The sequence below is a fragment of the Spermophilus citellus genome, assembly GCF_964194105.1.
Source record: "Spermophilus citellus genome assembly, chromosome: 7".
Taxonomy (NCBI): Eukaryota; Metazoa; Chordata; class Mammalia; order Rodentia; family Sciuridae; genus Spermophilus; species Spermophilus citellus.
Genome location: NC_138188.1, coordinates 62,769,681 through 62,796,583, shown reverse-complemented (window position 1 = coordinate 62,796,583; position 26,903 = coordinate 62,769,681). Strand labels below are relative to the sequence as shown.

Below are 26,903 nucleotides of genomic sequence, written 5' to 3'. Positions count from 1 at the left end.
CTTTAATAATATACTTTCAGTTGTACTCCAATAATTTGCGTGCTTGTTTTTCAATTAAGGGTTGAACATAGAGATTTCCACTTTTGTGTCTAAAAGACGAACAATGGAGATTTAACAATTTGATTAGCGTGGGCAATCCATATTTGGTAATTCAGCTGTTTTGTGGATTTTATTTTGCTTAAATTTCCTAATTTGGCTATTAGGAAATTTAATTTTTTTCAGCTCACTATATAACTGCAAAATTCTACTTTCATTTCTTCTGAGTTCAGAGTAGATCTGTGTTTTATACTGAATTAATCTCCCTACCATCATTAAGCTGAGAAGCACACAGTGTTTCATATACAGTGATGAACTTATTTATTCATTTCATTAACTTTTAATGAGCACCTATTTATTTCCAGGTACCATACCCTTGACACCAAGGAAAAGACAAAATCCTCAGTCTGATTATATTCTAATGGAGAGAGATAAGCACTAAATATGTAGAATGAATTCACACACAGATAAGTTGTGAGGAGAAAATTAAAACAGTTAAGCATTATGAAGTGAGGGGGGAAGATAGTCATTATTTGGGAATCATCAGGGAAGAACTCTCTGAGGGTGATATTTGAGCAAACTGAAAGGAAATGAGGGGAAAGCCTGTGTGGAGATGTGAGGAGTCTCATTCCTACTTTCCCAGGACTGCAAGAAGAGGTTAGCTGGAGCAGTATGAAAAAAGAACACAAGGAAGTGAAATGCAAAGCAGGGAAGTCCAAGGTCATGTAGGGCCTTATGCATAGAAAGTCAACAGAAGGGTTTTGAGCCTAGGAGTGATGTGATCGAATTTACACTCCAAGCAAACAAATTTGCAAACAAGCCTGCTCTTTCTGATGTGGGAAGGTTGCAGGGAGCAGGAGATTGGAGAAGTCATACAAGGCTGTTGCAGGTTGGGAGGGAGGGCAACGGCAAATGGGGCATAATAATGACAAGTCATAGAGTCTGCAGGTTTTTGTTTTAATAATTTCAGAAGAGAACTTTTATAATTGTTAATAAAGCTTAAAAATAGCAATAAGACTTATAAATAAGCATGACTTAAAACCATTTTGTCCCCAGTTAAAATGTCTTATTGAGTAATAATTAGTATTACCTGTATTTTAAGATTAAGGAAATTTAATAAAGCAAACTTGGATTCATTTTTAATTGGTTTAGGTAGAAATTACAACAAAAAGAGCTGAGTGCACAAATCCGAGAGATAGGCTCTTGTGTGAAGGGTCATTCGATGAAGAAGCTTCTGCCCAGTCCTTTCAGGAAGTGTTAAGTCAATGGAGAACTGGAGATCCTGATGATAAGACAAAACAGAACTTAAATGCAGCAAAACCAGGTACGGCTATTATTATGACATGCATATTCAAAAATAAAGATGACTTCATCTCCATTCTTTGTGAATAAAAAAGCAATGTTTAAAGTCTATAAACAAAGGAGTTTGCTACAATTCTTCAAGGGAATAGGCATTGTGTGATCATTGGTGAGTGCTTAGCTATTTATAGACTCTGAATTAGGCACTGGGGGTGATTTGCATGTGTTTTCTGTGTAAATTCAGACTGTCAAATGAATGGAGTATTGGATTCTTTCAGCTTTTTATCTCCTAGCAGGATATTGTTTTAGGACAACTATTCCATTTTTCAACTACAATTGCAACATGTAAAATGAAAGAATCTGTAAAATAGAGAATAATTTTTATATTTATATCAAAAAATATGAGTACTAGATCGATTGTAAACTTAAGGGGAAAAGTTTGATTTTTTTTCTTTTTAAAGAACTATATTGTTTTTATGTTTTCTTAATGATCTCCAATTCCATATTCTAGACATTAAAGATTTATATAAATGAAGCATATAGTATCTCTGCTTTGTGTTTTTCAATGTCACTTAATAAAAATCAAATGCTTAAATATTCAGTTGATTAATTTTATTACTCAGAATTTTGCGGTATCTGATAGCTGATTTTTTCATTGAATGTAAAATGTTAGGCAATAAATTTCATTCCTATATCTTTCTTGATAGAGACATTCAGTTTACTGTTTGTATTTCATTCTTTTCCTGATTATTCCCCTTTATTCTGTAATGTAATTCCTAATTCCCATGCGTCACACACCATCTTCTCACTCATGATTGGAGTTTTCACTAATGCTTTCCCCTTCAAACATTTTTTCTACATTTCCTCAATTTAATTACTATTTTAAGACTTCATTTGTATGCTTTCTTCTTAGTAGTATGTACCTTGATTCCCTTGAGCATGTTAATTTTGTGCTTTATTTTTGTAAATAGAAATACCTTTTTATTTATTGAAAGACATAGTGTTTAAAATAACATCAGGATGGAGTTGAAAAATTTCCAGATCAGAAGCAAAACCATGAACAAATGTTGATTTCCATAATGGAAATAACTTCATGATTACAATAAAACAATAATTAATTTCAAAAATTTGATTATAACAAAAATTTACCAAAACTAAATGAAATTAGCTCAATCCTCCTCCACCTACAGAGAATCAAAAATAACTTTGGGCACATGATTTTTTAATAGACACAGTTGTGCACTCATACACATGCACACACTCAGGAGAAAAAATATGGTTCAACTATATATACTATTAGTTAGCTTGCCATGAAGTTATATCACAATTAGTGATTATGTCATGGGTAACTTCATAGAGATACTCATCATCATTCATAACTATTGCATAATACTTTATATGTCATGATTTATCCAGATCTTTGCTGATAAATATTTTGTTTCTCTCAGTATTATAAAAGAAGTTACGATGGTCATCTTAGCTATTTGTGCACTTACAAAATTACTTAAAATAAATTTGTAAATGTACAAATGTCATTTCAGTGGTGACCTGTTTTATTAAATTTTGACAATTCTTGTCTCATTCTCCTCTAAAAGATTACTGTTAGTTATAGTCTCACTGAGAGTGTATGGCTATCTCTTTCTCTGTATTTTTGGATTCTTTAACTTTATTCAGTTTGATAGACAATAGATGATCATTTCTCTGGCTCCCATTATCATTTGTGAAATAATTATTAGTCATTTTTTTGTCAATAACAATTTTTTATTCTTTGTTTTTAAATTACTTTTGAGTATTCTTTGTGTTTTTTATTGCTTTTGAGTATTCTTTGTTTTTTATTATTTTGAGTACAGTAATGTTTTAAATTTTAGAGCAAATATTGAGTACATACCATATACTGGGGGAAAAGTAGTATCCACACTCAGTCACTTCCTATTCTGGAACATATGGCATACAGGGAAGTCAAAGAATCCATCAAATGATCAGCATAACTTGGAAGGAGAAGTGCTCTGCCATTGCCTTCACTGAGTGAAAGAAGCACAACTTCTGTAGATAAAAAGTATGATTTTATCAGGTTGGATTTATCAAATATAGATGTGCTTACACAGGATTTGGGTTTAATATGTTGGCACTTAAGGAGTGACATTGATAATCTACCAGGTTGATCAGTTGAAGTATGGACTTGATTTTACAATAGAGATTTGGGTAGGGGAAGGAAGACTTTTGGCTCTGGGAGATGGAATGTTGCGGTTGATAATGTGCAACCTTCTCAGGTGTCCCTTAACTAAACCCTATGAAAATGAGAAGACCATCTTTCAATTAACAGGTCAGTAAGCACCATGATCCCCTAGGAAAGTTTGCTGTGGCTTGCCTCCATAGGCTGAAGATGAGTGAGGAGGGATATGCTTCTATAGAATTGTGTTGCCTGGTTGCAAAGACATAATGGAAACATGGAAAATGGTAGAGACCAGGTGTTGTCATAAAGTTATGGAAATTCTGCTGGAAATTATCAAAACATTGGGCAGCAAACAATAATTATTAGAATATTTCAATTCAAAGAGATTTCAGTTGCCAATTGGGGCATATTAAAATGGAAAAGTCATATAGCCTACAGTTTTATACTGTAAAGAAGAAAATTTCTTTCTGATATGCAGAGATATAACTTGGGTCACCATATTAGTTCAATTTTATCATGCCACCAGACCTAAACCAGTCCACAGATCTGGAACCCCTTAACTGAGGAAGAAGCTGGGTCCCTAAGGTAGCCTGAAATGTAGCCATAATGTATGCTCTATATCTTACTCTAAGATCCTACTAGTTGAACTTATGGCTACTTACCAGGATTAGTGTGCAGTAAAGAAAGGTAATGCACAGAAAATCAAAGGGATCATTTTGAATTGACACTTTCTCCTGAGGACCTATGTGCTACCATAGTCCACCTGTTGGTGTTGAAGGCTTAAGAAGATGAGGTGGTAGAGGAGTTTTATCCTGATTCTATCTCATAGAGGAGTTAGGAGTTAGGAGTGTGAACCTATTATATGGCTATTTTTCTAGAACTGAATTTATATTGGGGGTGTATAGTAATGGAAAGAATCCCTACATTGACCTGTGGCTTGAAGATTGTTATAGTAGTATATAAGCAGAAAATCCTAGAATCTCTTCCCCACCCTAATATTCCATACTAAATTCCTGAAGCAATACTAGGTTTCTGGGAATTGCAGAGTTTAATGTCATTATCAGATATTTGTAAGATGCATAAATTCTGCTTTATAGCAATTTTTCACATGTAACTTGCTTACTTGGTGCAAAAGCCAATGGTTTGGGTAAATGCCAACTTGGTCAGATGATGAGAATACCAATAACAATTGCTTTTTGGATTCTGTGCCTTTACTGGAGAAAAACAGCATATTCTCTGACTGGGGAACAGCCACTGAACTTCCTCAGAGCATAAACTCTTCCTGTGAGCAGGGCAGTCAGTTACTTAGCTACTCAACCTTGCCATTGAGTAGCTAAGTAACGCATGAATGAACAAGTGTGGCTGTGTTCCAGTCAAACTCTATTTATGAACACAGACATTGTGCTACAAGAAAACAGTAGGGTCTCGTTTGCTGATTCCTGGCCTAGTAAATGTATTGTTTTCTATTTATAACTAAATAGATAATCAGAAATAAAATTTTTTCCCATGTGGCAGAGGTAAAAGTATGTCCTTTGAATCTCACTCCCACCCACATAACTCTCCTGCTTTCTAGCATTATGTAGTCTGAAAAGACCTTGATAGTGCACACAGATGATGCTTGCATGTTGGATTGGTGGCATGGTGCTAAGAGGAGCTATTGAGTAGGAAGTGTCTGTTATAGGATGATCAGTCATGACAGGTCAGTGATTTGTCCTCATGTGAAAACTGCATATTTTAGATATGGATTTGCTTTCTCTGATTACAATGTGTCTATCAACAGGAGGCTTCTTTATCACCATGGTATCCCCATACAACATTGCCTCAGACCATGGGACTGATTCTATTATAAGAGTTCTAGTTAATACCCATGAACTTGCCAAGTGTCACATTATTCAGAAGCAGCTGGCTTGATAGTTTCATGGAATGGCCTATTGAAGGTTCATTATAGTTCCGGCTGGGAGACCACATCTCATGAGGTCGGGTAGGTTTTCCTATAGGGGGTGTATATTCCATAAATCTCATCATGCTTCTATTAAATCAGAAGCTGAGACTACTCCTGGTCTTTGGGGCTAGTCATCACTGAATTAAAAATCACTATACTGGTCACTAAAAGGGTCACTATACTGCGCTTGTCTGCTGAGCACAATTACCAAAGAAACCACTGTGCTGCTGCTATACAACCAAGAGAAAATGGACTGTACCTGGAACCCAGGAGTTCGCTGTGGCATGGATTAGGGTTCTTTGTACAATAAGAAGGTTCAATGGGAAACTGTAAACCCAGTGAAGAGAGGGCTTATATGGCCTTGTGTCCTTTGAGAATAAATATTTGGGTTACTATACCAAGCTTTAAAATAGTAAGATGAACTTGGAAAAGGTGATGGAGGAAAGAAGCTATTATAATTAAATCAATTTGGTCTTCAAAATCACCTACAAAAATGGCGACCATAGCAGCTCAGTATTGTGTTGAATAATTGTCTTTTTAATCACCCCTTTGCTTGCTACTTTATATAAAGTGTATTAGTGGTGCCAAACATAATGTAGGATTTAGTTAGGAGCATTAACTAAATTGAGATCTCCTTATGATGCCCAACAGTTATAGAACTTGTTTTCTCTAGGTTTCAATGAATATTTTTCTTTAAAAAAAAAAAGTGTGGAGAGACAAATGTATGCTTAAATGGAAAAGAGGTAGACTATGTGGCCATTCTGAGAAATTCCCTCAAAATCCATTCTTGGCCTTTTCTGCTTTACTCTGTGCTCCAGAAGCTGGCCTTGCTCTCTGGCTTCCAGTTGGGTTTGGCCAATTGGAGACACTAAGAGGATATTGGAGGGTGGGAACAGAGAGGGGGAAGTATTGGTTCACCCTCTTGTGGGTGTGCTGTGGCTTTATAGCGGTTACATCCTGTCCTTATAAACACTTCTCAGATGGTCTTTTACATAGGCATTGCTCTCAATGTTTGTTTGTTTCCTAATGGTTCTCTTTCTTTTTCCCTTCAAACATAGAGTTGATACCAGATCTCCACTATATTTTTAGTATCTGAGTCTTTCAACATCACTTATTCCCTTAACTTTACCACTTAATTGTAAGTTGGTCCCTTCATTTGATCCTCTAAATGACCCTTTTAAGTATTCTTTTTCTAGCCATGCTCCAGTCCTGGTACAAATAGATATAAAAATGCTTTCTAAGAGAGCAAGAAATTGAGTTATGACCTAGAAAATGGGCTGAAAAATGGGGACAGAAAATAGCTTGGACAAGGGATATGTGATGGAGTATCTGGTGCTCATGGAGCTGAAGGAAAGTGTGCACAGTTGACCTTACAGAGGAAGGGAGAGTATTGTAGCACAAGACTCAGAGAGGAATTGCATCAGGGGCCTGGGAGAGAAAGACAAGCCCGTGAAGAAGATGAAGCATGGTGCACGTATAGGAGGAAGACTGGTATGTGTTAGAAAAACCAGTGAAGGATAATGCCTTCACTAAGAAAATGAAATCAGCAGTATGGTTTCTGTGGAGAAATCAAGATGAGGGCTTGTTTTGATACAACATAATTTTCTTTGGCCCCAGAATATTATGTATATGTGATTGATGATAAGAGCGTATGTGTTGTGTATATATGTAGATGTTTTTCTTCTCATGATAGGTTTTATATATCAAATAGATAAAAAAGAGCCTACATAAAATTTATAGTTGATGAACAAAAAATTGTAACTGCCTGTGAATCTTCCACGAGGTTAAAAAACCATGATCATTCCCCTGGACTACCTTTTTCTTTCCCCATCCTCTTCCTTCTTTTCTAATGTCATCACTAACATGAGTTTTGTGATTTCTGATTGCTTTCACTCCCCACAAGTTAATTACAAATATGTTAATCTTGCCTGTCTTTGAACATTAGGTAAAAGGAATTATGGTGTAAGTGTTCTTTTGATTTTCTTATTTCACTCAGTCTTGTGCTACTGAGATTATCAACCATGACGATGTGCATAGTTGTATTTCTTTCATTTTCACTGCTTTAGTGTGTACCATGATATGAATATACAGTGCTCTTTCCTGTTTGAATGTTGATGATTATTTGGGACTTTTTCCTGTTTTTTTCCAGGACAAATGGTGCTGTTATGAATTTTCTTGCACAGTTCTTCTCTTCACAGACATCTAGGGATGTCCATCCCTGGGAGGGAAATAATGGGGCCATCACTGTGCATGCCCGCCACTTTGCTACAGCTAAAGCTGAATTATTTTGCAAAGTATTGTGCTCCCACCTGAAATGTTTTGATCACTTTCCATTATCAACAACATGGGAAGTGCTGGGTTAAAACATTTTTGCCAATCTGATAGAGACAATATCGTATGCTTCATTTGTGTAGCTCTCACTATAGATGACACTGTGCATCTTTTTATGTGTTCCTTCGCTATTCAACTTAGTAGTGAGCTTTAAATATCCAAGTTTTCGTGTTATTGATTTCTAGCTTGATTTCATTTCAAAAGCTTATTCCCTCCCTTTCTTTCTTCTTTCACTCCCCCTCTCTCTGTCTTGCTTTCTTTTTCTTTTGGCTCTCAGGCTCTCAGGCCAAAAATCCTTTTGCTTTACCATGGAAACGGGGCCTCACAGTGAGGCATCTCCTTTCCCCTGACTGGCTCATATTCTTCTTAACTCTTGCTCTTTAAGTTTGGTGGATTCTGATTGGTGTTTTTCAGAACTTCCTTCATGGGTTTCTTTAACACTGCTGTACTCCTTGGGAAAAAAAAGTAGAATTTGGGTAGCTTACATTCTTTTGGTCTATTTCTATTGCTGGCATTTGGCTATTTCTGGAAACTAATCATTATAATCTATAGTATGAGATTGGGACTACCTTCTAGTTTTAGAAGAAATATATTTAGAAATATATTTTCTTCCATCTTACTATTTCCCTCTCTTCTCTTCCTACGTTTTACCCCATATAATATTCAAGCCTGGAGAGAGGCAATCGCTAGGAGGATGGAGAGACTAGTAATCTTGGACTTCTCCACCATTTTCATCCCCAGAAAACTTCTTCAGTTTTCAAAAGCTCTGAATAGTAATTTTTGGTTTAGTACTACTTCAGAAATAAGTTAAGCATCTGAAAGTAAATTACTGTATAGTATAAATTCACGAGGATGGTTGTCTCCTCCAGGTGTCGTTGTGAATTATTTATTTCCTATTTCTCATAATATGTAAATATTATTGACAGTGACTATGATATATTTAGTGTGTGTAGAATGTACAATGTATCTGTGTTTATCTTCCTCATTTTAAAGAGTTAGTTTCTTTTAAAAGTCTTGTGATCAAGATTCTTTCTTTTTAAGGGATTATTGAAGAAAATAGTCTGTACAGTAATTTTTTAAATAACAATGTTTAACACTTTCACACCATATGCCTTAAACTATTGACTATGTAGATAAATATCAAAGCAGATTAGGTAAGGTCCTTTTTCCCTAAAAATGATGAATTTACATCCTAAGAGAGGGAAAGATATAGTGATTTAAAAATTTGGTTGCATTAATTATGCACATTGCTTTTATTTTTGTAGATTCATTGGAAGAATGTGAAGTACAAACTACTCTAAAAATTTGGAGAGAACCACTTAATATTGAATTTAAAGAAGATAGTCTATCCTATATGGAAAAATTATGGCTCAAAAAGCACAGGAGGTATTTTCTAAATTTTTAATATTGCTGTTAGAATATACAAAGGTTATTTATGTTTCTTGCTTGTTACATGTCTTTCTGTAGCAATTTTATATGTGTGTTTTATATTTGCATAAATAATTTTAAAATAGTATTAGATCATAATGAAGTTTCTACTGTTCCAATAAAATTCTAATTATATGTATGTATATAATGCATTTTTTATTTAGAATTTACCTTGAGAAATGGAAATGCATATTTGCGAAAAAGGCACAAATACAGCATAGAGTTTAAGAATAATAGCAATAATAATAAGTAGTGCAGTGAGTACAAGATTACTTTGAAAAGATGTTGCTGTTAGGTTTTTTTTTTTTTAACATTAGCATAAATATCTGAAGCTCTTTTCAGAGTACACTATTAAGTTATTTGGACTTTAATTCTATAATTTTATTAATATTAACCAAAGGCATTTATTTAAAAGACTATTTTCAAATACACCATTTCATAAATTGTTTAAAAATTAAACTATTAAAATGTTAAACCAAAATGATGAATGAGTGCATATTATAGTCACTTGTAATTTTGCCATCATATAAAGATCGTCAGATTTTGGAAGTTCATTTAAAGGTTGTAAGGTCATTTTTCCCTAGAACAGAGCTATTCACACTTCATTGTTCATACCAATTGCCTAGACACTGTGAGAAAATATAAATTCTTCTTTAGTAGGTCTGAAGGTGGGGCCTGAGATTCTGCACTTCTGAATTTCTGCTTGCTCCCAAATGATGCCGATGTGGATGATGTGTGGTGGGTATCTAGGCCACATTTTGAGGAGCAAGGTGATGGAGGAGCTCTCTAGAATGCAGCAGAGGTGTGCTGATCAAATCCATGCTTCATCTTCAAACACTGTTGCCCGTATTTGGAATATTCTGCCTGTTATATTTCCTAGTGAGTCATAATCTGTCTCCAGCTAGTTTTGTTACCTACCTACCTTTCTTTCTTTCTTTCTTTCTTTCTTTCTTTCTTTCTTTCTTTCTTTCTTTCTTTCTTTCTTTCTTTTTCTTTCTTTCTTCTTTCTTTCTCTCTTTCTCTTTCTCTCTTTCTTTCTTTCTATACTGGGAACTGAATTTAGGGACACTCAACAACTAAGTCACATACCTCAGCCCTATTTTGTATTTTTGCAGACTTAAATTAGTCTTCCATTAATAGAGTGATATTTGTAACACACTTACCCTTCAACTCTTTCTAATGTTGCAGGTGTTTCCTCTTTTAATTTTGAATTAAGACATAACAGATGAAGTATATAGTACATCTTAGCTATCTTTCATTTAGCTTCCTTAATGGTAACACATCTTACATAACCATGTGAATTTATTAAAACTAATAAACAAACATTGGTGCAATATTATTGAGTACAGTATAGATTTTACTTGGATTTTATTCTTATCTTCACTGATCCTGCTCTCATATCCAATCACAGTGCTTACATTTTACTTTTTGTCATATCCTCTTATGCATATCCTCTTTAGAATGCAGCAGAGTTGTGCTGATCAACTCCATGCTTCACCGTCTTTTCCAGTGTTCCCTGTCTTTTGTGACCTTGATTCATTTGAAGAGTGCTTGTCATTTGTTTCACAGAATGTTCTCCATAGGAGTTCTAGTCATGGTACTTGTTTTGTAGATTTATATCTAATACAGTTATTATTTATTTTGTGACTCCAATTATTTCTACTTTGGACATTAAGGGCTCTCTCAAGTCTACTCCTCTATCCTTTAGACATGACCTCATCCTTTCTTGTTTGTTCTTGGTTAATTTGCTTTGAGTATCTCTTTTTCTGGCACTAGATTTTCCTGTCATAGCCCAGGAGCCACTTATCCAAAGAACTGTCATTCCTTTTATTGGAGAATGGGTTCAGAAACCAAGATCTGGACTCTGGGCTTATTACTGCTCAGGTGTCACAAATTCTAGACCTTCTCTGAGAAAGGCCTTTCCAAGCTAGGACACACTAATACAGTATACACACACACATCTAAATTAATCTCTGTACCTGTCTATTTGGATGTCTATTAAACTAGACTGACTTCACACTCTTCTACCACTGACTTCAAATCAGCATTGCATAGTTCATTTATCATTTTCCCTTCACTTTCTTGAAATTCCTTTTACCTGTAATGAGAAACATGGCTTTAATTATGTATAATGTAAATTAATTTATTTCTCAAAATTGTTGATATCACTGTGAGAAACAAATTTACTGAATGCAGTCTTGTAAAGAATGCTTTTCATCTTTAGCCTGCATTGTCCACTAGGATGCTGTTTCCCAGCAGTACTTAAACTCATTTCTTTCTTACCACCTTTTGGGTGTTTATGCCTTTCCTTGGGTCTGCCAATATTCTGGTTGACTTTTAAAATTTGGATAGATGGGCTGGGGATGTGGCTCAAGTGGTAGCGCGCTCGCCTGGCATGCATGCTGCCCAGGTTCGATCCTCAGCACCACATACCAACAAAGATGTTGTGTCCGCCGAAAAATAAAAAATGAATATTAAAAAAAATAAAATTTGGATAGATTAAATTTAGAGTGTATAGTACTATTTTTTAAAAAAATCAATGCATAGAGTCAGGTGCCTACGAAAACAACAAACTGAGCAAGACCATCATCTCCCAAATTACAATATGCTCTTCCTTTAAGTCAAAGTTCCTTCATCTTCAATCTTTGCCAATCATTGGTCTGTTTTCCATTCTTACAAGTTTATATTTTTCCAAAGGTCATATAAATGAAATCATATACTATGTCACCTTTGTGTTCTTCATTTAGCAAAATGCAATTAAAATTCATCCATGTTCTTGTGTAAATCAATGTTCGTTCCTTTCTATTGTGGAGTAGTTGTACATCATTGTGTTTAGCAGAATTTATCTATTCATGTGTTAAAGAACACCTTGCTGGCTTCCAGTTTGGGGTAATTATGACTAGATTTTAAAATAAATATGTATACACATTTTTGTGGGTATATATTTTTAATTCCCTGGATAAACACCTGAGACTGGGATGACTTGATTCTATGTTAAATACCTGTTTATCTTTGTGAGAAACTACTAAACTTTTCTAATGTGAATGGTAATTCACATTTCATATAGAAATGTATAAGAGTTGCAGTTGCCTCCAATTTTTTCCAGCATCTGGTATTTTCAGTTTTCTTTTCGTTACCATTTTAAGATATGTAGTTGATCTTGTTATGGTTTGTATGCTAGATTTTTAAATCTATTCGTTTACTATTCTAGTTATTCCTAGTTATGTTATAATGTATAAGTTCAGGCTGTCTTTAACATTTTTAAGTGTAATATTCTCAGAAGCTATTCAGATGTGATATTCAATAGTCCGGATTAGCAATTAGTATAATACTAAGAAGTAATTTCAAAGTGACCTATTTTTTTTGTAGTTACCTTGTAATATCAGGTCATATTGAATTTTTTATGAAATAAATAAAAGCAAAATTTTATTATTAAATGACCAATTATTTTTTTCTTAGATATATATGGGAATCCTTAATCATAGGCATATCATATACTGAATATTGAATGTTGGCCATTTTCCTTAGCAAAAAAGCACATTTAGTGAACCTATTCAGCCTATCCATTGGGGTCTTAGTTATTTACTTGTTGTTGTTGTTGTTTTGATCTGGGTTGTTACCATGGTGTTCAGACTGGTCTCAAATGCCTGAGCTCAAGAGCATCTCTAGCCTCAACCTTCTGAGTAGCTGGGATTGATTATAAGTGCATGTCACCACACCAATTGATTCTTGAGCAAATGCCTTAGGTATTAGTTATGGATGTCGGTGTAAGTGATCCATGTGGAATTCACAAGTTTACAAGGCATTTTTGATGATGTGTTTCAGAAGTTTCCCATTTTTATAGCAATAACCATGGTTTCAACTTTACTTTTACCTATTTTCATGTTTTATAATAGGCTTGTAAATACATGTTCTATTGCATTTTGTTTTCATATTTCTTTTCTGACCTGGATAATAGCATAGTTTTGAATTTTATATCCAAATAATACATGCATGATGATAGATATCCCCCTTCTCAGTTTTAGTGAAGTATAATTAGCAAGTAAAAGTTAATATTTAAAGTGTACACCATGATATTTTGGCATATGTACACACTGTACAATCAAGCTAATTAGCATACTTGTCACTCAACATAGTTATCATTTTTGTGTGCATGCTGAGAATACCTAAAATCTACTATTAACTATACTCATATGGTCTGTATTAGATCTTCAGAACTTTCTTATCCTGTGCAATGGAAACTTTGTATGCTTTGATGGAGATCTCCCCAGGTCTCCCAAATCTCCTCCCCTGGTAACCACCATTGCACCCTCTGCTTTTATGATTACATTTTTTGAGATTCCACATTGCTGAACTGAAATAAATTCGTCTTAAACCAGCTATTGTACATAGTGAACTGTACACTAGCTTGATGAGTAAACGAACAGTACCCTAAAAATGTACTCTTATACAAAAGTGACTGTCTCAGCCAATCATGGCAATTGAACCTCAAGTCAATCAGAGAATGAAAGCTGCCCAAATATTACCATATCAGGTAAATGCTAACTATAGCTAATCAGGGTGTTTCTGAAGGTCACTTCTTCTTCTCTGGCTGTAAGTGTAACAGGGTTATACTTCTACCAGAATGTGGTAGAAGGTATATTCTGAACCATCTTTGATCTAGAATGCTTCCTGGTTATATAAACATTTTTTCTTGCTTAAGTTAACTTTGTTAACTTTAATTGATCCCAGTTTTTCTTTTAACAAAATATAACTGAGGTTAAGTATTAGTCTTTCCAATTCTGGGCTTATTCACTTATTCTACTATCCTCCAAGATATGGATAAAACTCAAGTGTCCATCATGGTGAATGAATAAGGAAAATAGCACACACACAGGAATATTACACAGACTTAAAACAGAAAGAAACACAACCATTTGTGATAACAAGATAACCATTTGTGTTTCTAATAGATTTTCAAATCTGTAAAACCTTCATGAAAGAGTGCAGAATTTTTGGTTTTTACTACTGATTCTAGGACTCAGCCCTAGAATCTAAAAAAGCAGTGTCTTTAAGAGAGGGTATGAGACTCAGCATTACCAAAAAAAAGGTTCCTGGCTGCATCATCTGAAAGTGCTATTTGGCTATTTATATTCTTGGCTAAAAAATAACCTCTCACTCAGTAACCTAGGAATATCCTCCAGAAAAGAATCCATACTCCTGACCTCTGATATAAACAGCCTTAATGGATTCACAAATGTTTACCTAACTGAATTGGTCAATGCTCAGTAAATATTTACTAAATTTTAAAATTGGAAAATATGGTGAGGTGAGTTCTATTCTGAAGGATATTTCATACTTTATATGGCCCGACTTTCTTAAAAATGCATTATTGGTATGATCTGAATATTGAGAATTCAGACTTACTTCTCTGGCTGTCTAGTTGTTTGTTCAGCAACAAATCACTTAAATTTCCATGATCCAAGTTTTCTCATTTGTAAATATTGAGTTCAGAATAAATTTATATGACCCATTCAGTTCTAATACATCATAAGTTTCTATAAATCCTTGATTTAGGTCGTTATTCACAATTAGAGAAGTTTTCACTTCATGAGAAAGTATCAGGATAACAGTATATTTTTGTGTATGTATGATGAGTTATTAGTGCAGTAGACTAATATCAAACTACAGAGCAGTTTCCGGGAATCAAATGCCACTTTAACTTTACTATTACAGATGTAAGAGACGTCACAACCCTCACAGAATCTGTTAAAACACAAAGCTGAGTTAACATAAATATTTTGTATTTATCTGATAGGTATATTACATATATTAGAAAATGCATGTAAACATACACCACCAAAAGATTATAAAAATTTTAGTGCCTCTGCAAGTTGAAAAAGAGGCAATAAAGCTATGAGCATGGCTAGGAACTTGGGCATGAGGAAGCTGGTTGCTTGCAATCAAATTTCTCCTGTATATGTACTCCCTGGGTAACTCTGAACAGTGGGATCACCATATTTTTCTTGATTTCATCATCTGTAAAATAAAAATAATACAAGTGTTTATTTAATAATAATACCAACCAAAATTTAATGTGTCAAAATCAGGACAGAGACTGGTATATTTTAAGTTTGGTATTGGTACTAATTATCATTGGCTTGGTCCTTCCTTTTCCATGGGGTCCCCCATGAACTTGCATCATCTGAAAGTGCTATTTGGCTATTTATATTCTTGGCTAAAAAAATGACCCTCACTCAATAACCTAGGGATATCCTCCAGAAAAGAATCCATACTCCTGACCTCTGAGACTTCTGTGCCTCTTTTCCATTCATTTGGTATGGGCTGCGTCAATCCTTGTTGTTAATCAGGTAATAGATGCCACAGCCAGAGCACCTTACATTTGTATCACAGAAGCCTTACAGGTGTGGTGGGAATTTAGACAAATGCCCTCTTGTTTGCTCAGAACTCATCACCATAATGCCAAGGTTGTGAGATAAAACATATACTTGTAAATTAACTTTGTAACGAGCATGATATGTTTCATGGACTCCATGTGGCTCTTGAGAAAATACTGACTTCCATCATAACTTTAATTTTCATTATGAACAACAACAACAACAACAACAACAACAAAAACCAAAACAGTGGGATATGCAATTTAAAAATCCTGTGTGGTGTCCTTTCAACTTACAAAGTTAAGATTTTGCTACACAGTCTTAATTTTCTTCTGTGAATTAAAGGTTATGAACTAAAGGTTATTACCCTTCTGGTTTTGTCATTATGGTTGTATACTCATGTGACAAAAAAAAGTCATCATCTTGTCTGGGGATGTTTTCACTGATGCATTTTAATCTTTCAGTGGCATCTTTTTTGTTTTGTAGAACCCCACAAGACCAGCAAAACACACTTCCGGATACAATCCTACATCCATGTGGAACCTCTAGTGAAGCAGAGTGCTCTCGGAATGAAAATGATGAAGATAGTGATGATGGTCAGTTCAGCCTCAATGAGATCTTTTTAAAGTTATTATTTAACTATACTTACAGTGAGCATTAATTATAGCATCTGCTTTTGGTTCTCTTTGAGGTGTCATTTATATGTAACCTTTGCTCTCCAGATCAAAATCACACACTGTCTTCTTCCCATTCTCTAGATTTACTTAGCTGTCATTTAAATAGCTACGTTTAAAAATTGAATGCTGAGAAAATATTGTTTCACATAAGCTGGGAAAATTGACAGTATGTGTGTCTAGTATTTTTATTGTTGATAATATTATTTCAAAAAAGAGATTATCATATGAGATATATTATTTGATAATATTATTTACGAATCTTATTTTCTAGTTGAAGAGAATGAAGTACAACACTCAACTTTTTTTTTGCCAGTGGAAGAAGAAAACCTAGAGAGAGCTGAATCCTCTCTAAAGATAATAGAGTTGGATGATGTAAGTGCATAATGATCATTCACATTCCTTAACAAACAAAATCCACAGCATAAAGTTACATTGACATTATTATTTAAAAATTTTCTTTTATAGCAGAGTTTATAAAGAAGTTTACATGTGTTTGAATTTAATCTTGCTGATAAAAATGAAACAGTATAGTTTTAAATGTAGAAAGTAAGTTTGTGAGCTAAATTGGCATTGCCATTTCTTTTTCTTTTAAGCCTGCAGAATGGGAAGTGAGAAAATATTTCACTATGTTAATTTACATAATGGAGTTTGGTGTTTGGTTAGCTTAATTCTTTATGTTTATTAGACATTTAAACAAAGTATATAAAGATCAGTTTTGTTCCATGGCGTGTATTTAACCAAATTTAAGTTCAAATGTAGTTTCTAAAGAGTCATTTAAAATTATTTTCAATTTTAAGGGGCTTATCATTATAATAACTTGCATACAACCTATGGAATGCACCAGTAGAATCAAATACAGCCAGTGCTAGTCAAAGCTGTAGCTCTAGACTGAAGGTTTAGAACATGATGGCATCTCTGTATTTCTGACTCTGGTTATCCAGAAGCTGAGTATACCACTTGTTCTTCATATTGGTTGGCACAGAAAATGAATGAATAGAATGAAGAAACATTACCTCTTTAAATACTGCTTTCTTCTTTAGGCAGTGGGATGAGAGTTTTGTGTTTTATTTTTTAAAGTATTTTCTTTCCTGCCTAACAATATTTTAATTTCTCCTCAGACTTATGTTTAAGATATTGTAAACACACACACACACACACACACACACACACACACACACACACGTACTATTTACTAAATTGTTGGTGTACACAATAAGCTTATGACATGCCAGTCAGAAAACTAAAAACCTCTTAGCCACTAATCTACTTAGAAGTTGCTAGTTGCGTAATAAAAAAAAATAGTTGTTACTGTTGGTTGAAGTGAATGGCACTTCAAATGAGCTTAATAAAAAACAGTTGAGGCGGCTTGTTGGTGCATGACTATAATCTCAGAGGCTTGGGAGGCTGAGGCAGGAGGATCATGAGTTCAAAGTCAGCCTCAGCAAAAAGCAAGATGCTAAGCAACTCAGTAAGACCCTGTTTCTAAATAAAATATAAAAAAGGGCTGGAGATGTGGCTCAGTGGTCGAGTGCTCCCGAGTTCAATCCCTGGTACCCAAAATAACAACAACAAAACAAAAACATTTAAATTTGTTTAGTCCTAAAATTCACAAGATACAGGATATAATTAGAGGGCTAAGTATATAATTTGTAGAGTAACAATACTCCAAATATAACCTGTACTTAGCTGACTAATGTGTAAATAAAATTACTGAACATACTAATATTGTATTAATATTATTATTTAATAAGACTTATGAAGAGGAACTTGAAGAACCAGGAGACATTGTGCCTTACAAAGTTGAGTTAGCTAATTCAGACAGTCAACCAAGGTAAGATCTCTATAATTTGCTTTGGATGCTTATTAAAAACCAAACACACAATAATCTATCTTTTGAGATGAGAAATGCTTGGTGATAAAACATTACATAAATGTTAATTTTCCTGAAGCCATGTTTAAATTTGTATACAATAATGCTAATATTTATCAACATTCAGCAGTAGAAAAGGGTCTGAAGGGTTGAGTTTGGACTCTTGCCTAACATGTGGACTGTTTAATAGATTTTTCTGAATTCAGGAATTGTTGTCATTCAAAATCAGACCAAGCCTGATATAATTCAAGTAAGACAGTCTTTTCTCCAAAGATACTCTTTGGATTTCTTTATTTTATTGTGTTATGAATACTAAATAAAAGTTAGGTAAAGTATTATATTGAGTCTAAAAGAATTCCCATACTGTAGACTATTTCCTACAAGCCTTTAAAATATGATAAATTAATAAAGTATAATGGTTTAGTAATTGTTTTGTAGAATTTTATCACTTCCAAATGAAAAGTAATATCTTCTTTTGTTCATTAATAATGTTAAAAATAACCCTTAATTCCCTTTGCTGTTGATAGTAGAACGAATCAGACATAACTTTCCTATGTTCATATGTGAATATATGACCAGTGTAATTCCACATCATGTACAACTACAAGAATTGGAAGTTATACTCTATTTACGTATGATATGTTAAAATACATTCCACTGTCATGTATAACTAAAAAAAAAAGATTCAAAAGAATTACCCCTTTGATGTTGAAGCTTTAGGATTTCACATATTTTTACTATGAAGTATTATCTTTAGTATGATGTTATTACTTAGCAGTTCCTATAGCTATTCTTTGTTCAGATCAACTTAAAGACTCCTGAGAGTGTTTCACAACAGCAAGATAGCTAAGGGATTCCCCCTTGCCCCCCCATTGCCCCCAGAAAGCTCCTTATTCAGCTATATAGACCCAGATGTCTAAGAATAAATATGCTTTTATCAGGAGAAATCTTTTCTGGTCACTAGATAAGAGGTTTCTGTCCATTACTTTGTTGCTAAGGAAATTAATGGTATTTCTGCTTTCTAATTTGATTATTTTATATATGTTATCACATGTCTTTGCTTTGACCCCTGTGTGTAGTATTAGAGGTGGGGGGGAGAAGATTCTTGGTCATGGTTTGGTAGTTTTACAGCTTTGGTTTGAAGGTACTCATAAAATTACCTTAACTTTATCTCCCTCCTAGGGATCCTAAGTGATAAAATGGGATAAAAAAAAAGTGGGGGGGGGATCTTTTGCAATCTGCGAATTTTATGATGGTACATGTAGAGCTTATATAAACATCAGGTATTATTAAGTATATTATTCAAGTCATAGTTAATGCTATTTAAATTATAATTAGGTTTATAGATAGTAACCATTATCAAAAATTAAAAACCTAAATACCATTTACTACCTTTTAACTCTTACAAATACCAAAATATGGTTAGCTAGTAATAAAATCTGGATTTCATCAGATTTCAATGAGTTGAAAGATAACTTTTTATCTTTAGAAGACAGAATGTAAGAAATCAAATTATTTCAAAATGTTTTGAAACAGGAAATTTCAATTAAAAATTTGGAATTAAATTGAATTTGATCCAGTTAACTACTTAACTAGTAGTTTAGAATATATCCCAAAAAAGGCTAAAACAAATATTAAATTTACATAAATATCCTGTATCATTAAGGCTTTACTATATTTACTGTTAAAGTAACTGTTGTAAACTGGGGCTCTTAAATATCTTTTCTTTTCCTTTATTTTTGTGTTTCTCCCTAAACATGAAAGTTGTACGTTTCATGATTATCAGCAGAATAGGTTTCCACATGAAAATGACATCCATCAAAATTATGTTTTCAACGAGGAGAAAACAGACCTCTTAAATCTTGGTCAGAAAAACAACTCCATGTATTGTGAAGATAACCTAAAAGGTAATTTTTTTATTGTTGCTTAATATTATTAACAATGAATGTTAATAAAACCAAAGATACTGTAGTATATAAAAGTTTTGCTGATTATTCTGTTCATTTTAAAACCATAAAATTTAGCACTTAGAAGATAATTGGTTGAGAACATATAATTTTCTAGCAAATATAAGTCTTCTTAGACAATGGACAACAGTATTTGTGTTCATAAGAAAAATAAGCCAATTTAGGATTCTCTAAAAGTTATTCTGGACTGAACTAACATTTCAGAAATTACATGAAAAATGCTTTAGTGACAACAGCTTGATTGACACCCTGTGGTTCTCATATTAAATATATCCTCACAATATTTTCATTTAGTGTAAAACTTTATGTAAGAGATAAACCTAAACAAATCGTCTTATTTATATTTCAGTGTTATTATTACTAGTAGTTCCTTTGGATTCTAGAATGCTGTGTGCAAGTGTCTGGATTCACTTTTTTGATTGTGAGATCATCATTTAGAGGATCACAGGAAAGTATCCTAGCCTGTGAGTCAGAATTTGCTTTCCCATCTTCTTTCCAGATAGGAAATCAGGGTTTCACCTTGAAACCATCATTTACATTCTTAGATTTCACTTTTCTAAGTTAACATGTAAGAATCAGATAATTTTGAGGTTTCCTTTTCAACATTATATTTTATCTACTTAGAATTTTCATAAAAAACAATGAATATATCTTACATGAAATCTTTGAGAGATACTGAAGGATATTATTTAAAGTAACTGTTGTAAAACTAATGATTACTTTCCAATTGGCAGGAAAGAGTACAGAATAGAAGTAGATTTGTGTCAATCTTACTGGTCTTACTATTTCAACTACCAAGCCTCTGAATCGTTATGGCTGAGTATAAACAGTATCTACTTTGGAACTTAAAATTTATAGGGCTCCGAATTTGGTCCAGAAAATAAATGTTATTTGACTGAGAATAGCACATGATGTTTCAATTGCCTTTGTGAAAAAAGTGAACATAAAAGTTGGAATAAGTGTTACTTTGAAGAGTTTTTAAAAAATTATGTATTTATTTATTCTAATTTGTTATACATGACAGCAGAATGCATTTCAATTCATAGTACACATTTAGAGCACAATTTTTCATGTCTCTGGTTGTACACAAAGTGTAGAGTCACACTATTTGTGTCTTCATACATGTACTAAGGGTATGATATTGATCTCATTACACCATATTTCCTACCCCCATGCCCCCACTCCCTTCTCCTCCCACCCCTTGACCTATCTAAAGTTCCTCCAGTCCTCCCATCCTCCCTGTTATTATTATGTTTTTATGGGTTAGCATCTACATATCAGAGAAAACATTTGGCCTTTGGGTTTTTGGATTGGCTTATTTAATTTAGCATAATATTCTCCAACTCCATCCATTTACCTGCAAATGCCATAATTTTATTCTCTTCTAATGCTGAATAATATTCCATTGTGTTTATATACCGCATTTTCTTTATTCATTCATCTACTGAAGGACATCTAGGTTGGTTCCACAGTTTAGCTATTGTGAATTGTGCTGCTATAAACATTGATGTGGCTGTGTCCCTGTAATATGCTGTTTGTAAGTCCTTTGAGTATAGACTGAGGAGTGGGATATATGGGTCAAATGGTGGTTCCATTCCCAGCTTTCCAAGATTCTCCATACTGCTTTTCATATTGGCTGCACCAATTTGCAGTCCCACCAGTGGTGTATGAGTGTGCTTTTTCACCCACATCCTTGCCAACATTTATTGTTGCTTGTATTCTTAATAACTACCATTCTGACTGTAGTGAGATTAAATCTTAGAGTAGTTTTGATTTACATTTCTGTAATTGCTAGAGATGTTGAACATTTTTTCATATATTTGTTGATTGATTCTATATCTTCTTCTGAGAAGTATCTATTCAGTTCCTTGGCTCATTTATTGATTGGGTTATTTGACTTTTTGATGTTAAGATTTTTGAGTTCTTTATATATTCTAGAGACTAGTGCTGTATCTGACGTGCATGTGGTAAGGATTTGTTTCCAATTAGTAGGCTCTCTATTCACCTCACTGATTGTTTCTTTTGCTGAGAAGAAGCTTTTTAGTTTGAATCCATCCCATTTATTGATTCTTGATATTAATTCTTGTGCTATAACAGTCTTTTCCTTTTAATTTTTAAAATAGTTTGTTTTTCATAGACAGTCCATGCACATGGTACAAAATTCATCAGTTAAATCATTGAAATATAGTGAAAGTAAGTTTTCTTCTCCAGAGGCAGTCACTGTTTCTAATTTCGAAAGTATCTTTCTGGAAATACTCTTCACATAGATAAACATGTATGCAATTACTGTATATTCCTCCCCACCCCTGCATACTGTGCATAAAGTTCTACATCTTGTCACTTGGCAATGTATTTTGTAGATATTTCCATATTAATATATGTAGAGCTATTCATTCTTTTCAATAGCTTGTAGTATTCCATTATGGAAGTACCTCACTGGCTTACCTAGCTTGCTACTAATGTACACTCAGGTTGTTTTACAATCTTTTGATGGATATATTTTTTTTTAATTAATTTTTTAAAAATTATATGTGACAGAGGAATGCATTACAATTCATATTACACATTAGAGCACAATTTTTCATCTCTCTGGTTGTATACAAAGTAGTTTCATAATAATTTGTGTCTTCATAGATGTACTCTGGATATAGGAATCTTATTAAGAAAGTTGGGGCCTAATATGACATAATGGGAATTTGGGCCTACTTTTTCTTCTATTAGACACTGGGTCTCTGGTTTAATTTTTAGGTCCTTGATCTACTTTGAGTTGAGTTTTGTGCATGGTGAGAGATAGGGGTTTAATTTCATTTTGTTCCATTGGGATTTCCAATTTTCACAGCACCATTTATTGAAGAGGCTATCTTTTCTCCAATGTGAATTTTTGGCGCTTTTGTCAAATATAAGATAACTGTAATTATGTGGGTTAGTCTCTGTATCCTCTATTCTTTACCCATTGGTCTACCAGTCTGTTTTGGTGCCAATACCATGCTGTTTTGGTTACTATTGCTCTGTAGTATAGTTTAAGTTCTGGTATAGTGATGCCACCTGCTTCACTCTTCCTGCTAAGGATTGTTTTAGCTATTCTGAGTCTCTTATTTTTCCATATGAACTTCATGAGTGCTTTTTTTTTCTATGAGGAATATCATTGGGATTTTGATTGGAATTGCATTAAATCTATATAGTGCTTTTGGTAGTATGGTCATTTTGACAATATTAATTCTGCCTATCAAAGAACAAGGTAAATCTTTTCATCTTCTAAGGTGTTCTCTAGTTTCTTTCTTTAGCATTCTGTAGTTTCATTGTAGAAGACTTTCACCTCTTTCATCAACTTGATTCCCAAGTATTTTATTTTATTTTATGCTATTGTAAATGGGGTAGTTTTCCTTGTTCCCTTTCCGAGGATTTGTCACTGATATACAGAACTGCCTCTGATTTATGGGTGTTGATTTTATATCCTGCTACTTTGTTGAATGCATTTACTACTTCTAGAAGTTTTCTGGTGGAATTTCTTGGGTCTTCGAGGTATAGAATCATATCATTGGTAAATGGTGCCAATTTGAGTTATTCTTTTCCTATTCATATGCCTTTAATTTCTTTCTTCTGTCTAATTGCTCTGGCCAGTGTTTCAAGGACTATGTTAAATAGAAGTGGTGAAAGAGGAGGGCATCCCTGTCTTGTTCCAGTTTTTTGAGGGAATGCTTTCAATTTTTCTCCATTTAGAATGTTTTTTTTTTTTTTTTTAATTTTTTTATTTTTTATTTTATTTTTTTTTTTTTATTGGTTGTTCACAACATTACAAAGCTCTTGACATATTATATTTCATACATTAGATTGACATGGGTTATGAACTCCCAATTTTACCCCAAATGCAGATTGCAGAATCACGTCAGTTACACATCCACAATTTTACATAATGCCATATTAGTGACTGTTGTATTCTGCTACCTTTCCTATCCCCTACTATCCCCCCTCCCCTCCCCTCCCATCTTCTCTCTCTACCCCATCTACTGTAATTCATTTCTCTCTTTGTTTATTTTCCCATTCCCCTCACAACCTCTTATATGTAATTATGTTTAGCAATGAGTGTCTCCCTTCATTTCCATGCAATTTCCCTTTTCTCTCCCTTTCCCTCCCATCTCAAGTCTCTGTTTAATGTTACTCTTTTCTTCCTACTCTTCCTCCCTGCTCTGTTCATACTTGCTCTCATTATATCAAAGAAGACATTTGGTATTTGTTTTTTAGGGTTTGGCTAGCTTCACTAAGCATAATCTGCTCTAGTGCCATCCATTTCCCTGCAAATTCTATGATTTTGTCATTTTTTATTGCTGCATAGTACTCCATTGTGTATAGATGCCACATTTTTTTTATCCATTCGTCTATTGAAGGGCATCTGGGTTGGTTCCACAGTCTAGCTATTGTGAATTGTGCTGCTATGAACATCGATGTGGCAGTGTCCCTGTAGCATGCTCTTTTAAGGTCTTCAGGGAATAGTCCGAGAAGGGCAATAGCAGGGTCAAATGGTGGTTCCATTCCCAGCTTTCCCAGGAATCTCCAAACTGCTTTCCAAATTGGCTGCACCAATTTGCAGTCCCACCAGCAATGTACAAGTGTACCCTTTTCTCCACATCCTCGCCAGCACTTGTTGTTGTTTGAATTCATAGTGGCTGCCAATCTTACTGGAGTGAGATGGTATCTTAGGGTGGTTTTGATTTGCATTTCTCTGACTGCTAGAGATGGAGAGCATTTTTTCATGTACTTGTTGATTGATTGTATATCCTCCTCTGAGAAGTGTCTGTTCAGGTCCTTGGCCCATTTGTTGATTGGGTTATTTGTTATCTTATTGTCTAGTTTTTTGAGTTCTTTGTATACTCTGGATATTAGGGCTCTATCTGAAGTGTGAGGAGTAAAAATTCGTTCCCAGGATGTAGGCTCCCTATTTACCTCTCTTATTGTTTCTTTTGCTGAAAAAAAACTTTTAAGTTTAATTAAGTCCCATTTGTTGATTCTAGTTGTTAACTCTTGTGCTATGGGTGTCCTATTAAGGAATTTGGAGCCCGACCCCACAATCTGTAGATCTGAGCCAACTTTATCTTCTATCAGACGCAGAGTTTCTGATTTGATATCAAGCTCCTTGATCCATTTTGAGTTAACTTTTGTGCATGGCGAGAGAAAGGGATTCAGTTTCATTTTGTTGCATATGGATTTCCAGTTTTCCCAACACCATTTGTTGAAGATGCTATCCTTCCTCCATTGCATGCTTATAGCCCCTTTATCAAATATAAGATAGTTGTAACTTTGTGGGTTAGTCTCTGTGTCCTCTATTTTATACCATTGGTCCACCCGCCTGTTTTGGTACCAGTACCATGCTGTTTTTGTCACTATTGCTCTGTAATATAGTTTGAAATCTGGTATCGCTATACCGCCTGATTCACTCTTTCTGCTTAGAATTGCTTTTGCTATTCTGGGTCTTTTATTTTTCCATATGAATTTCATGATTGCTTTATCTATTTCTACAAGAAATGCCGTTGGGATTTTGATTGGCATTGCATTAAATCTATAAAGAACTTTTGGTAATATCGCCATTTTGATGATGTTTGTTCTGCCTATCCATGAACAGGGTATATTTTTCCATCTTCTAAGATCTTCTTCTACTTCTCTCTTTAGGGTTCTGTAGTTTTCATTGTATAAATCTTTCACCTCTTTTGTTAGGTTGATTCCCAAGTATCTTATTTTTTTTGAGGATATTGTGAATGGAGTGTTTTTCCTCATTTCCATTTCAGAAGTTTTGTTGCTGATATACAGAAATGCCTTTGATTTATGCGTGTTGATTTTATATCCTGCCACTTTGCTGAATTCATTTATTAGTTCTAGTAGTTTCTTTGTAGACCCTTTTGGGTCTTCTAGGTATAGAATCATGTCATCTGCAAATAGTGATAATTTAAGTTCTTCTTTTCCAATTTTTATGCCTTTAATTTCTTTCGTCTGTCTAATTGCTCTGGCCAGTGTTTCGAGAACTATATTGAATAGAAGTGGAGATAGAGGGCATCCCTGTCTTGTTCCGGATTTTAGAGGGAATGCCTTTAACTTTTGTCCATTCAGAATGATGCTAGCCTGAGGCTTAGCATAGATAGCTTTTAAAATGTCAAGGTAAGTTCCTGTTATCCCTAGTTTTTCTAATGTTTTGAACATAAAGGCATGCTGTACTTTGTCGAATGCTTTCTCTGCATCTATCGAGATGATCATATGGTTCTTATCTTTAAGTCTATTGATGTGGTGAATAACATTTATTGATTTCCGTATGTTGAACCATCCTTGCATCCCAGGGATGAATCCTACTTGATCATGGTGCACTATTTTTTTGATGTGTTTTTGTATTCGATTCGCCAGAATTTTATTGAGGATTTTTGCATCTAGGTTCATTAGAGATATTGGTCTGTAGTTTTCTTTCTTTGAGGTGTCTTTGTCTGGTTTCGGGATCAGGGTGATGTTGGCCTCATAGAATGAATTTGGAAGAGCTCCCTCTTTTTCTATTTCCTGAAATAACTTGAAAAGTATTGGTATTAATTCTTCTTTAAAGGTTTTGTAAAACTCCGCTGTATACCCATCCGGTCCTGGGCTTTTCTTGGTTGGTAGTCTTTTGATGGCTTCTTCAATTTCATCTATTGATATTAGTCTGTTCAGATTGTCTATATCCTCCTGACTCAGTCTGGGCAAATCATATGACTTAAGAAATTTATCGATGTCTTCACTATCCTCTATTTTATTGGAATATAGATTTTCAAAATAATTTCTAATTGTCTTCT

General features: G+C 34.1%; 1 protein-coding gene across 1 annotated transcript in view; it reads left to right on the top strand.

The window, feature by feature from the left end:
- Positions 1 to 26,903, top strand: part of ZBBX (zinc finger B-box domain containing) — a gene marked incomplete at both ends in the record, with an annotated part of 121,096 nt that overhangs the window by 48,022 nt on the left and 46,171 nt on the right. Inside the window, 6 exons of the mRNA XM_081301908.1 lie at positions 1,189 to 1,360; positions 9,047 to 9,167; positions 16,073 to 16,182; positions 16,535 to 16,635; positions 18,015 to 18,094; positions 19,898 to 20,040. Of these exons, the coding sequence (XP_081158034.1) occupies positions 1,189 to 1,360; positions 9,047 to 9,167; positions 16,073 to 16,182; positions 16,535 to 16,635; positions 18,015 to 18,094; positions 19,898 to 20,040 (727 nt within the window). The remainder of the gene's footprint in view (positions 1 to 1,188; positions 1,361 to 9,046; positions 9,168 to 16,072; positions 16,183 to 16,534; positions 16,636 to 18,014; positions 18,095 to 19,897; positions 20,041 to 26,903) is intronic.